The 13,830-nt window shown below is 30.6% G+C and overlaps 1 protein-coding gene across 2 annotated transcripts in view; it reads left to right on the plus strand.

The window, feature by feature from the left end:
- Nucleotides 1-13,830, plus strand: part of LOC129975025 (MAM and LDL-receptor class A domain-containing protein 1-like) — a 170,514-nt gene that overhangs the window by 40,992 nt on the left and 115,692 nt on the right. For both annotated transcript variants that reach the window (XM_056087888.1, XM_056087889.1), the window contains exons 17-24: nucleotides 810-1,066; nucleotides 2,816-3,044; nucleotides 3,187-3,321; nucleotides 4,175-4,417; nucleotides 4,510-4,554; nucleotides 8,814-8,957; nucleotides 10,548-10,683; nucleotides 12,887-13,022. In XM_056087888.1, coding sequence (XP_055943863.1) covers nucleotides 810-1,066; nucleotides 2,816-3,044; nucleotides 3,187-3,321; nucleotides 4,175-4,417; nucleotides 4,510-4,554; nucleotides 8,814-8,957; nucleotides 10,548-10,683; nucleotides 12,887-13,022 — 1,325 coding nt within the window. The remainder of the gene's footprint in view (nucleotides 1-809; nucleotides 1,067-2,815; nucleotides 3,045-3,186; nucleotides 3,322-4,174; nucleotides 4,418-4,509; nucleotides 4,555-8,813; nucleotides 8,958-10,547; nucleotides 10,684-12,886; nucleotides 13,023-13,830) is intronic.

Below are 13,830 nucleotides of genomic sequence, written 5' to 3' on the forward strand. Positions count from 1 at the left end.
AAATCTTAATAAAGTCATTATTAATTTGAAATTAATTTTAAATGCAATTTAATTTCTAAATAATTTTTTTGAAATACTTTTCATACATTCCTTACTTTTATATATAGAGATTTAAGGAATTTCGGCTGAATAAATATTCATGGAGGGAAGTTATTTTTATATTTATTTAAGAAAAAGTTTTACAATACAGTAATTTTTAGATTTTTTTTAACAATTATTTCTTAATTTTTACGTTTAGTTTTGAATATGTGAAATTGCGAAAAATTGTCACAGGATGGAAAAACATTTAATACTCTATTTATAATCTCTGGGATAGAAATTCTAATTAAGTGCTCGTCATGGAAGAAACAGACTGCGCTTTATCTCAGCGCATGCGCAGCAGAAAGAAATCAGAATTGGTGAAAATTCAGTTCTCTCAAAAAGTTTTTTCATGCGAATCAGAAACATTCTTTCTTCTCTTGTTGATCTGAAAATCATTTTAATAATTTGCGTTAGATTGGCGGCGAACTAAAACATTTTGGGCAAAATGAAATAAAATAATAATTATTAAATTAATGCATTGAAATTTTTTGGATACTGTATTTTCTTAGTTCCTATTCATTGTCTTTCCTCGTGCTAATTTAACAATATTTGAATCATTCACCCTATTTAATTCAAGATTAGCATAATTTTAACAAAATCATGCAAAACCCCTTTCAGCACCTATAGATTTTAAATCATTTAAAAATGATTTATTCTTTAAGATTTGTTAGTAAACTCATATATGATGACTCTTTACTTTAAATTGAAGATTTTCTCCATTTTTTAAGGATATTACCTGCAAGCAGTTGCCAGTGACGGAGCAAAAGCTGAAGAAAAGACCAGTCTTGTCAGCCCTCTGTTCGACAGACGTTGGGGCCCTCATTGCGTCACATTTTGGTACTACAGGCCTGGCCTATCTACGGGAAAAATCAGTGTACTCACTAGGCGAAAGGGCAAAGAAACTCTGCAATGGTCAGCAACTAGAGATGTTGGAAAATTCTGGCACTATGGACAGGTGACAATTGACGAAAATAAATCTCTTCAAGTAAGTAATTTCTAATCTGTGTTAATTCAAATCACTATTTGTAATTTCTTATGAAAGTTTTTAATTTTGTTTATCTGAATTTATGTAACTGAAGCGTGCTGAAATGACGTGTTAAAGATGAAATGTTCAGTACTATGCTATTTATTTGTCTATCTGCTTATGAGTATGATTATCCAAAAAAGTAGAAAATGAATGGATGAAATTTGATATGCGATCTTTAGTTCAAATATATATTTATGTTAAATTTATGACAAAATCCATTTCCTCAATTCTCTCAGTCCGCCCGAAAGCATATGAAAAATAATCAAAAATGTAAAAAAAAAAAAAAAAAAATAGATGAAGAATTTTGGAATAATTTTTTACCAAATAGCTAATTTTACCTTAGATCTGCCAATGAGTTCACTAAATATCGATCTGACTATTCATAAGTATGTAAACATTATTACTATAAAATGCAAGAAATTAATTAGGGGAATTGTAGTATATGATTTTTATATCATAATTGTCGATGATACAAAAATCATATGCTAAAGTCAAATTTTGACTTAATCGCTCAAGGGGAAAATATTTCAAAATTTGTATTCAATACAACGCATACGCATTTATACAAGAATATGACAATGTCGAGGGGAATACAATACCACTTATTTCACTTCAGTTCCTTTTTTGCGCGTTATTTTTTAAAGTCTTTGATAATTACATCTATATAAATATATCGAACTAATGGCCTCTCGCTATACAACAATTTAAATTATAACGATTTGTTGAAGTAAGAGAGAAATAACTGAAATGATCTGTAAAACAAAATTCTTCTGGACTTATTTAATGTTGTTAAACCCTAACCCTGTAGGCGCTATGGCCTATTAGGAAGGTCTTGCTTTTGGAACTGGAGGTCACTAGGTATGAAACTCGATTCACCCGAAGAATTCTTGTGTACGCAGATCAGATTCACGTTAAAACTGTGGTGAAAACTTATAAGCCAGTTAACAGCTACCTGAGCAATTGCTTTTGTATCGTGGTCATGTTACTGGGCTGCGAACCACAAGGTAGCAGGTTATATCCTCGCTCATCACAATCCCCACATTGGTGACCTCGGACGATGAATCTTCAACCTTCGTACAGCTGTTGTGGCGCTGTCACTTAACGCAGACTTACTTGACGCAGCAACCAAAGTCGCCAGACTCACCTGGCGCAACAGCATCAGCAACCACTCACCCACACACGCTCGCCATAACGCTTGGCGTTACTCAAATGGGTACAGGCACATTAGAATCAACAGCTAAAACATCACCACTCAACAACCATATCGTTCGTCTCACCTCCGACTCACTGGAGGGAGAGTCTGTGGTGAAAGCGTATAAGCCAGTTAACAGCTACCTGAGCAATTGCTTTTGTATCGTGGTCATGTTACTGGGCTGCGAACCACAAGGTAGCAGGTTATATCCTCACTCATACCAATTCGCCACAAAACCATTTTATCCAAATGCTCCCCGTCTCTCTTCTATGCAGAGGGGGCTAGTAACAAGTACCGTCCTACTCATCTGCCAATGGTTTAAAATTAGAGAGTTCATTCCAAAATAGAAATCCCATCTAAACAAGCGCAAATATAACTGAATTAAATCAAAAGGAAGTCCTAAAATTCTAATGGTATGTTAAAATCTTAGAAATACCTACTATGTTTTTACCAGGATTATATATGTTTATTTTGAGGGTTGAAAATTATCTTAACTGTTTATATTTTTCTTACAGATTATATTCCAAGCTGAAAAGGGACCTCGAAGCGATTACGAGATGGCGCTGGATGATATCGAAATAAAAAACAGCGCATGCGGAAAGACAGCAGAATGCAACTTCAACAACAATTATTGCAGTTACTTTTTGAACGAAACATCCGATTTTGCATGGCTGCTGGGCACGGGAAGAGTCGTGAACAACCAGTTTGTGGATCGAACGCCAGCGGACAACAGCGTTGAAAATGGTAAACTAACAATTTCATAAAAAATCAGTAATTCTGTATATAATTTTAATTATCGATAAAATTTTACTATCACACTTTCCTCAGTTGATTTTTTTTTCTGTAAAATAAAGGCTTTGGATAATTTTTGTTGTTGATTTTGCAGGAATGTACATCTACGCCGACATGACATCGCCCAGTTTAAAAGAGAATCAACAAGCAGTTTTAATGAGCGAAATTTTGGAAGTACCTATTAAAGCAGTTTCATGCGTTACATTTTATTACCATTTGAATGGCCAAGGTGAGAAATAATCAATTTATATATATGTAATGATATCTCTTAATCTAATTTAAATCTTAATTAATTTCCTAATTTTTATCTTTAATTTTAACCTAATTTTCATTTTTAGTTTAGTTTTTTAAAAGTAAGTTTTAGTTCAGAAAACATAAAATTCTTATGAAAATTAAGTGGGCTTATATAAATATATTTTTAGAAAATTAACATTTAATTGGAATTACAAAAAATCATACTCAGTTTTATTCCAAATAAATTAATAAAGGGTAATAAGGAATAAATTATTAAAAAAAATTAAAAATTTAGTCGTCTGGAATATTTTCAACTTTGTAAAAATTATACTTTTTTTACTTTTTTGAAAATAATGTATTTCGTTATATAGAAACTTTTAAAGATATTTGATGCATTTTTATTTTAATACATATGCTTAAAAAATTCAAAACCCTAAATGAATATTTTGCAGAAGTGTCTTATTAGAGTCAATTTTCCCCTTAAAGACGATCCCTTGTATTCAAATATAATATAAAAATTGGCAGAGACCATTTTTCTAGGAAGACAGAAGATTTTGGTTTCTATATGTGAAAATTAACTCTGAAGTAACAACAAAAAGTGCTGACTCTTGGTGGGTGACTGCTGACTCAAGACTGCTGCAACTCTTTGGTGGTTGTACCAAAGCTTAGAAATATATTTATACAAAATAATATGCAGGCAATATATTAAGCAGTCTATAAATTTGTTAAGATTATAATTTGTTTTATAAAAAAATAATAAATTAAATTATAGATGAATAGAAAACATTTATTCAGAAACTGCAAGTGAAATTTTCTAACAAATGTTTAATTTTATACTCTTTTTACAGATTCATCCACACTGGGCATTGGTAAAGCCACCTTGGACAATACGGATAAAGATATGAAATACAATATAGAGGAAGTTTTCAGTACAGTAGACAAAACTGGCAATGGATGGACAAAAAAAGCCTTAGATGTTCCTGGAAATCAAGGAACGACGTATCAGTTGTATTTCCGTGCTACTAGAGGTTCAGGACCCCGTGCTTTTATAGCAGTCGACGACATTACGGTGAAAGAAGAGCCATGCATAGGTATGTTTAAAACTCGCCTATACCTCTAAGTAAAATTCTTTGTCTTAAATTTAAGTTTTGGTTCCTTTTTAACAAGAAGTACTTTCTTTTAGCTCCTCCTACCCCAACGCCAGCCATCACGACAACAGAAATGCCAAGTAAGTCTTTGTCTCTATAAATTTATAAAAAGAAAATTCGTGGCATTTTCAAGAATTTCATATTAAATATCTGCTTATTTTACCATGATTACAATTTAAAAAATGCCAGTACCATTATAAGGCTGTTTTATTATGACTTTTTTACTTTAAGTAAATGAGTTTCATACACATGTTGGAAAACTAACATCAAATTTAGTTTAGATTTTCTACTATTTAATTAAACTAAAGTAGATAAACTAACAATGTAATACTTTTTCACTTTTTTAATTTAAAAATAAATTTGATGTCATAGTTTCAGTCGTTTTTATTTTAAGTTATAACCATTATCTAAAAATTTTGTATTTCCTCGTGTAAGAAATATACAGAGAAAATCTAAAACCTTGTAAACTTAAAAAAGTTGACTTCTTGCATTCGAATGACGCATCATTTCAAATCAATTATGTTTGTCTCCCAATCTGTTAGTGAACAAGAAAATTTATGGACTAAAAGAATATAAAGGAGAAAATTTGGTATCTGGTATTTGACAACAAAATTGTAGATTTTAGTCAAAGGGTTTGTTTAAGAATGTTTGGTCGACAGGTCATATTTATTTTAAGAAATCTGTCTCTCCGTTCTTATACATAAGAGTAATTCTTCATATTTATATCCATAAGAAAATTAAATGATTTCATCAAGGATTTTTACTTATAGCTTTATGATTAAAATTATAAATGCTTTTCAAAATTTGGACCTATACAGATTGCCCCATAAATTCGTCATATTTTTTTCCCAAGAATAAAAAAATTATTTCAAAAATAACGGAAAGAGAGCTTTTACTAGCCATACTGAGACATTTAATGCAAATCAGAAAACACAAACAGACAAAGAATTAGATCATAGTAACACGACCCAGTACATTTATTTTAATGTAAAAGATACTCAACATGACCGCGCCACTAATTATTAAGCAAATGAGACGGGTCATTAAGCCTATTACAGAAGAGTGTAGCATGTCGCCATTGATGCCACCGATGTTCCAACGAATGGCACTTTTCAGTTTCACCAATGTAGCTGGGAAGCCCTAGTACATATGAGACCAAGTGTCCTCATAATAAAAAAAATTGCCGGAGTCAGATATGGTGATCGTAAGGTCAACTTAAACTTACGACCTTGACTTATCATTCGATCTTCAGTGAGCGTTTTGACTTACGCGCAAAGCTGGGATGGAGTACCAGTCTGCATGAATTGATAACAGGTGACAAACCGTTCTGTAGTGACTATACAAGTTTTTATAGTCTGATGTAAGACAAAAGTCTTCACACACACACACACAAAAAAAGCTAAGAATGACATGCGTTGTGAAACCACACCAGACAAACACATGAGAAGATTACAGTGATCTGGTTGAATGAGGATGATGATGTCGTCTCCGCTTTATCACTGAAAGGTGGTGCAGCAATGAAATCATCATGAAACAGAAACAGTTGTATTCAGTTTAATTACTCAGATGTGGAGCAACTGATAAAAACTTTAAATAAAACTCAAGTTATTGCGACAGCAAATAGATAAAGAGTTGTATAAAGAAGCAGAGATCTTAGAATCCACAAAATATTGTTGTTGCTTATTCCCCTTGGATGGAACACCAATTCAAACCAAATCCAAGAGATCGGGGAAAGAGGGGTGAAGTAGCTTATGAGGGCAAAGACCCCTGAGCACACGAGGGCAGAAGTTTGACTTCTAGATCATATGAAGATGACACTCACACATTCGCTTGCACAACCCCTTTTTACAGGGAGGCTCTTTCACACACCTCACAGATAGAACACAGGGAAAGAACAACCATACCCGAACCCTGGACGCCCAGATCACAGGGGAAGACGCGCTACCCCTAAGCCAGGACGAAGGTATTTGGTTGAATACTCACAAGGATTTGACGTTGATCATATTTGACTATTTTATGTATTAACATCACAGTGCGATGGAAAATGGGTTTCATCAGTCCATTTAACATTCAGCAGCTATTGTGAGCCTTCTTCAATTTGTGTCAGCCTATATGGCAAAGTTTAGATTTTCTTCTGCATCTGTCCTTAATAAGTGGTGAAGTGCCTGCATCTTGTATAAATACAGATCAAAGATTTCGTAAAGAATATGTAGAATCTATGGTTTGTTATTGTCCCAGTTTCACGAGCAGTGCTACTTCTCGTTGATATCTCAGCTGCCAGTTCTTCCATGTTCCAAAATACACATTCAATTTTCTGGTGTTTGTGTATTAACTGAATCCTATCGATTAATCGTCAAAGTGCGCACAACACTTTCTCAATATACAGGGTGTTTATTTAGTCCCGGACCCATTTTGATGCTTAATAACTCATAAAATAATAAAGATAGACTAAAATTAATAACATAAATGGTTAAATAGACTCAAAAAGTTTCATGACCCTTGTCAATGAACTTTCACGTGTGCCCCCTTCGTCGCACGGAGAATATCAATTCGATAGTCAATTTCACGCCAGGTAGCGGCAAGCATGTCGGCATTCACAGAGCCTATTGCGGTTGTAATTCTGGCTTTTAGGTCATCAATGTTCGACACTCTCCTCCTGAAAACGTTGGAGGATCTTTTTGGTAAATTCTGAAATTTCTCTGTGCTTGCACTATCGATTTCGTTTCTATGAACCACCATAAAATCTGTGCTTTCTCTTGTGGTGTATGCATTCTCATTAATATCCGCTCGAATAAAACATCACATACAAAAGTACTACATAGAACAAACACATCAAAAGTAAACATAACATAGCAATAGTTGCCAAAAACAAAAGAGAGAAAAATGCAATTAATAAGCAGACGATATTTAGAAAAGTACAGATATTTAGACTGGAAAATGAAATTATCTGAAATTAACCACACGCGCAGACGATATTTACAAAAGTAAAAATATTCAAACCTGAAAAGGAAAATATATGAGTTATTCCATCGATAAATGCCATAAGTTTGTTTATATCTTCATTATTTTATGAGTTATTAAACATCAAAATGGGTCCGAGACTTTATAAACACCCTGTATATTTCGTATATGAAAAGGTAAAAAAGTTAAATCATTAGAATTAATAAGCAAGTATGGGAAATTCTTTACATATATTTTAGGTTCTTCGTAACTATTGTTCACCAATGGCTTTTATTAATACCACACAAGTACATTTATTAGAGAATATTTGAGAAAGATTCGGTGAGAATACACTCGCGGTTCTGTTGCTTAGTTATACGACGCTGTTAGATCGGGAATGTGTTGTCTTATTGATTGAGCTAAGAATTAGTGGAACAATAGAAGTGTTCAAGCATTACTTATAATTTTTTTAGAATTGCACATTGATTTAATGATGAGTTTAAACAAGCAATTGTGACGAGCAAGCGCAATATTTTTTTTGTATATTCATATAATTATTTTCTATTCTATTTACAAAAATCTGTATCTCCTGAACGTATCTTTGGAATAACGGTGATATGGAAGATGACAAGAACCCTGAAGTCACTGCAAATTTACAAGACCACACTCTCCCGCTCTCACTCATTCCAAAATCGCATGTTACAACTTAAAATATTGCATTTTGAGAGCTGTAGTTTAATGAGGAAAACCTACTACGGAATTTGAACGTTTTCCTTTCAACAGATTGGGTTCAATTTTTGATACAATTTGCGATTTTGTGAAATTCGCATTTTTGAATTATCGTCTTCATATCCATACGAATAAACAGACAAACGTCTGGTCACCCTTCAACGGATTTTGCGTAACTTTTAACACACTTATACTTTTTCTTTTGATAAAATTATGCAGTAAATTTATCTAGTTCCTTGCGGTTTTAAGATATCATATGTACATGTATACGGATGAAGAGACAGACAGATTTCTCTTTAGTGGAATTTATTCAAAATTTGATAGAAATCAACAAATTTAATGTTAGGATAACATACCAAACTTCATTCATCTAGCCCATAGTGCTTTTGAATTATCGTGTTGACAAAAGGATATAATTTTGTAATTTTTTTAATTTTATTTTTTAAGATTCAGGGAGTTCTACGTCGATGTTGAATTTATATTCTATGGACGAAATTTTATAAATATCCTTTTTAAATACAGCATCATTTTTGAGCATATTGTCTGAAAAAATAATAACTGGTCGAATTATTAGGATGAAATAATTTTAATTAATGTAAAATGTGTATAAAATTGCTCTAGAAATGGCTTCAATTATATTTGTTTTAATTCTTTTTCTTATTTTTTGTAGTAACAAGCCTGACCTGTAATTTTGACGACAACAATTTTTGTTTATGGAAACCTAACAGCGGTAAATTAAAGTGGCAAATCAGTGATGTCAAGAAAATCAAAGATAAAATGCCGAAATTCGATCACACATATGGAAACTATATGGGTGAGAACAAATAACTTTCAGAACCTTTTTTTTTTGTTACAGTTTTCCTATTTCTCCTTAATTATGAAAAATATTATTGAAATCATTTTTCTATCATAAAAATAAATAATAGAATAGACTAATTAGAATTAAATTGACCAGAAGGAAAATTTGATTTATTCTAAAACTCTAATAAAAAAAATTGATTTTTAGAAAAAATAATTCTTTAAAATAACATTTAACATTTAATGTAACATTTAAAAATTTAGTTAAATTATTTTAGTTTTAGTTTAAATTTGATTTTTTAAAAATTTTTGTTGAACCGTAACTTAATCATAGTTTTTAAACTAATAATTTGGCAATAAATTATTTTATGTTTGAACTGTTTATTTTGAAAATAGTGCAAGTACGTTTTTTTCTTGTTTCAAGAAAAAAACATATTAGCATATTTATCAGTTTAAAAGTAGAAATTAATTATGTCTAATCTGGCAATGTTTCTACTGATTTATAAATATTTAACTTGGTTATATAAATTTTATAAGCGAATTTAATTAAAATGATATTTATTTACGGCCTGTCAATAAATTTGCATCATTTTCATATTTAGTATCATTAATAATTTCACCATTTTCATAATTAAAAATCTTTTAATTATAATTATGAAAAATTAAATATTACTTAAAATATAATTCATTTAATTTAGCTTATACATAGTAACAGGAAATAAAATATGGATAATATTTTTTTTTATTTTGAAAATTTAATTACAATTATATATTTACAAAAAGAATTCTACAGAAATTTCTAAACCAAGTCTCACCAGATTACGATAGTTCTAGGAGATGTCCCTGTTATTGGATATTATTTTTTTTAATTCGTAATTTTTTTTCTTAAAAAAGTATTTGTATGTTGTAAACATACTCCAACATGACTATTTTTGCTAAGCAATGTTTATTGATATTATATGAATAAATTTTCAAATAATGTAGTCTCAACAATTTAGGATTGGAAAGAGAATCTTTCTATTTTTCCCTCTTATTATTTTATAATTGTAAGATATTATTTCTAATTATATTTTTAAAGCTGTAAAATTTAATTATGGAAATGAAATACAGTTCTAGCTTTTAAAGATACAACTTAATGTTGATTTCATAAATTGTACACATGATTCTTTAAACTTTTTTCGTCTTACTATAAAAATAATTATTCTTTATTTTTTACTATAATAATTCAATAAAAATAATTTTCCAAATTTAAAGATTAAAAAATAACAAGCAAACTTAATAACTATATTTGGAAAAAAATGTATAAATAGAGTTATTCGGCAAATATAAAAGAACTATTTCAAACTGCTGTTTCTCAACATCGAAAAATCTGATAAATATCTGATAGATGAAATCCATAAATCATCTATACAAACTTGAGTCTCCGATTTTTTAAATATGAATTATTTATGAATTATAAATTATTTTTAAGTAAATCATTTTAAATAGTATTTTTTTTAATTTGTTACCTGATATCGCTTTTCTCTTGAAACATTCTTTCTTATTTTAATTTTTTTAAAAAATATAACAAAAAGAATAAAAGTCTCATGTTCGCGTTTTTCTGCAGGACGATATGTTTACCTACAGGGAGATGACATTGCCATCAAAGAAGGAACGTTGACCAGTAACTCAGCAGAACAAGAATGGGTTGGTAACTTCTGCGTCAGCTTCTGGTATTTCATAAATGTTGACGGGACAAACAGGTGAGAATTTATTGGATACCCAATGCCAAAATTTAGAACATAAATTAAAAATGGAAATGACTGAATTAATTAATCAAGTATTTAAAAATAATTTATATTTTTAAATACTAAACGGGGACGCGCTAGGGCTTGTTTGGGCTATCAAAACGCCAACAATTTTGTTTTCGGATGAGAATGGGGATATAGGTTATAGAATTGAACAAAATAAAAAATATCTATTTTGTATAATTTATTTAGAATATGACATATCGCTTAAAAGTATTTAAATTAAATATTTTAACTGCTTTTTTTTCAAAAAGATTTTTTTACTGGTTTAAGAACCGAAAAACTTGGATGGGGAATTCTTTGGTGGTGAAGTTTTTATAAAATTATTATCTTGCTAATCTATTTTTTTTTAAATTTTTACTTATGACTAAAAAACCATGATAACTCCGATCATTTTATCGAAAGTTGAGATATTTTATAAATTTGGAGGAAATAATCATAACTGGGATCATAATAATTAATCTTGGGTGTATAATCCCTGCGTCAGCATAATTCTGTAATCTAATTGTGAATTTTGGAAAAGAAAAAATGAAAGAATCCGAACTTTTAGACCTAGCCATGGCTGTCATGAAATGTTGCTCGATTTTTCTGCATTTATATTATTTTAAAATACAGTAGACTCCCGATTATCCGCGCCTTCCGCACTAAGTTTTTTTTTTTTGTTTCCAAGCAAAGAGAAAATGCTTCCAAAGCAAGAAGTAAACACAAATGACTGATTTCTTCAAAAAGGTGTAGTTTTACAGTTATGCTTTTGTAATTACATAATACATTACAGTATTAAAACAGTACATATGTATTGATTTTTCTGTGTATCCTTGACGCCTCTCGTAAGTACAAAGCACTTTTCCGTTTTTATTAACAAAATGCATTTTAGGTTAGTTTTGAGTGATATACTAAAATATTAACCTTTAGTTAAACATTTCCTGCTGTTTATTTTACGTTTTATTGTACATAAAACGATTTTTCAAAGTTGGAATGACTGTTTTCTCTTTTGCTATACCCGTTTTTAGCTTTTTTCGGATTATCCGCGATTTTTGTTATCCGCGGCGGCCGCGCCACCCAATTCCGCGGATAATCGGGAGTGTACTGTATTTACACTTTATTATATAACGAAGATAACATGGATTTAAATTTATGTAATTGCAGAAACTAAAGCAATGAAAAGTATTGCTGTAAAATATACTGTAAAATATTTTCAAAACAAAGTAAGAAAACAAAATTGTTGTTATTGTAAATCCAAATGTTTACATTTTAAAGTGATTGAAAAATCAAGAACTACCTCGATTTTGTCAGAAGAAAATGTCACGATTGCGTGTTGTGCCTTTTAAAACAAAACTTCTAATTTGAACATAATAACAGTTTATTTACAACATTGAAATGGACGCAAGACACTTAAACACGTGTAAAATCCAATTCATTAGGACACCTCTTTTTCCAGTGAATCGCATGGTTATAATTATAAAGAGGATTTGTAGCACTTCTATCAGTATTTGGGATTCTTCCATAACCAAATATAGTATAACTTTATATTCAAATAGGAAATACAGTTACGGTTTAAAAGAATTGTTCTAGTATATTGTTGATGATACTGCGTGGATAATAATTTTCATCATTATCAAATTCTGTACATCAATTCTGTGATCTGTTAAGTTTGAGATTGAAACAAAATTTATCAGATTTATGTGGATAATATGGTAAGTAACTTGAAAAAAAAAATGCATGTTGACAGATAGTGACTTGAAGTTTTTTTTAAAACTTGAAGACTTGAACGTGACTTGAAGTTTTTTTTAAAACTTGAAGACTTGAACGTGACTTGAAGTTTTTTTTTAAAATTTGAAGACTTGAACGTGACTTGAAGTTTTTTTTTTAAACTTGAAGACTTGAACGTGACTTGAAGTTTTTTTTTTAAACTTGAAGACTTGAACGTGACTTGAAGTTTTTTTTTAAACTTGAAGACTTGAACGTGACTTGAAGTTTTTTTTTAAACTTGAAGACTTGAACGTGACTTGAAGTTTTTTTTTTAAACTTGAAGACTTGAACGTGACTTGAAGTTTTTTTTTTTTAAACTTGAAGACTTGAACGTGACTTGAAGTTTTTTTTTAAACTTGAAGACTTGAACGTGACTTGAAGTTTTTTAAAAATTGTTTTTGTTTTGCAGTCTGGAACTTCGAGCAGAACATAATTCCAATTGGTGGCAAACGGAATACGTCAGTTTCTGGAAAAGAGAAGGCAATTATGGTTACAAATGGAGGCATGCCTATGTTCACATCAAGAGCAGCAAAATTTCACCCAAGGTGAATTAATCTTTGGTTCGACTTTTTAATGAGGAAAGCTGATATATATATACATTAAGATTTGAAAATTTACATTCTTGTTTTAATTGTTTAGTTTTATCTGAAACTTACAATTTGTTTTTGTTTTACAATTCAAAGAGCTTAATAATGGTAATAAGAATACAGATAAAAAATGAAACTGAATAATGCTCTTAAAAAAAGTCTTAATATTTTCCTAGCTCCCCTTGGAGGCCCTCTTAATTGAGGATGAGGTGTTCAGGTATGGTGGTTGGTTCTCACAGCCCTAGTGGGTTTAGAAAAAGGTGGGAGTCAGCTACCTTTCATCGATGACATGACATACTTCCCAAGGGAAGGCTTGTACCGTGACCGGTGACGGCCCTTAAGACTCAAACACAGTTCTCGCCAGTGTTAAATCATTCATATTTTTTCCATGTGCCTTCGAGCGGATCGGAGTAACCAGTTATATGTTAATAATGTTCTAGAAAAGAAAAAAAAACCCTCCGTTTATTTAAATCGAATTCCGACGTCTAAACAAAAATATGACAGGCTGAAAGTGATACTACAATTAAATTTAATTTTAAACACGTTCTTAATATATATTCTTAATATAAAATTTTAATCAACGGCTCGGAAGTTTCTTTCCTATTATACCCATTGTATCTTCAATTCTTTATAGCAAAGCTTACAGCACCTCAATATTTTTAAAATTTCAGATTTCGATAACAAATTATTTGTTTTAACTTTATAGTGCATTAACAAAGGTATCGTTTTAACAACAATTTTGCATGTAATATTTTCTACTTTGTAT

Source organism: Argiope bruennichi, chromosome 7, assembly GCF_947563725.1.
Source record: "Argiope bruennichi chromosome 7, qqArgBrue1.1, whole genome shotgun sequence".
NCBI classification, from domain to species: Eukaryota; Metazoa; Arthropoda; class Arachnida; order Araneae; family Araneidae; genus Argiope; species Argiope bruennichi.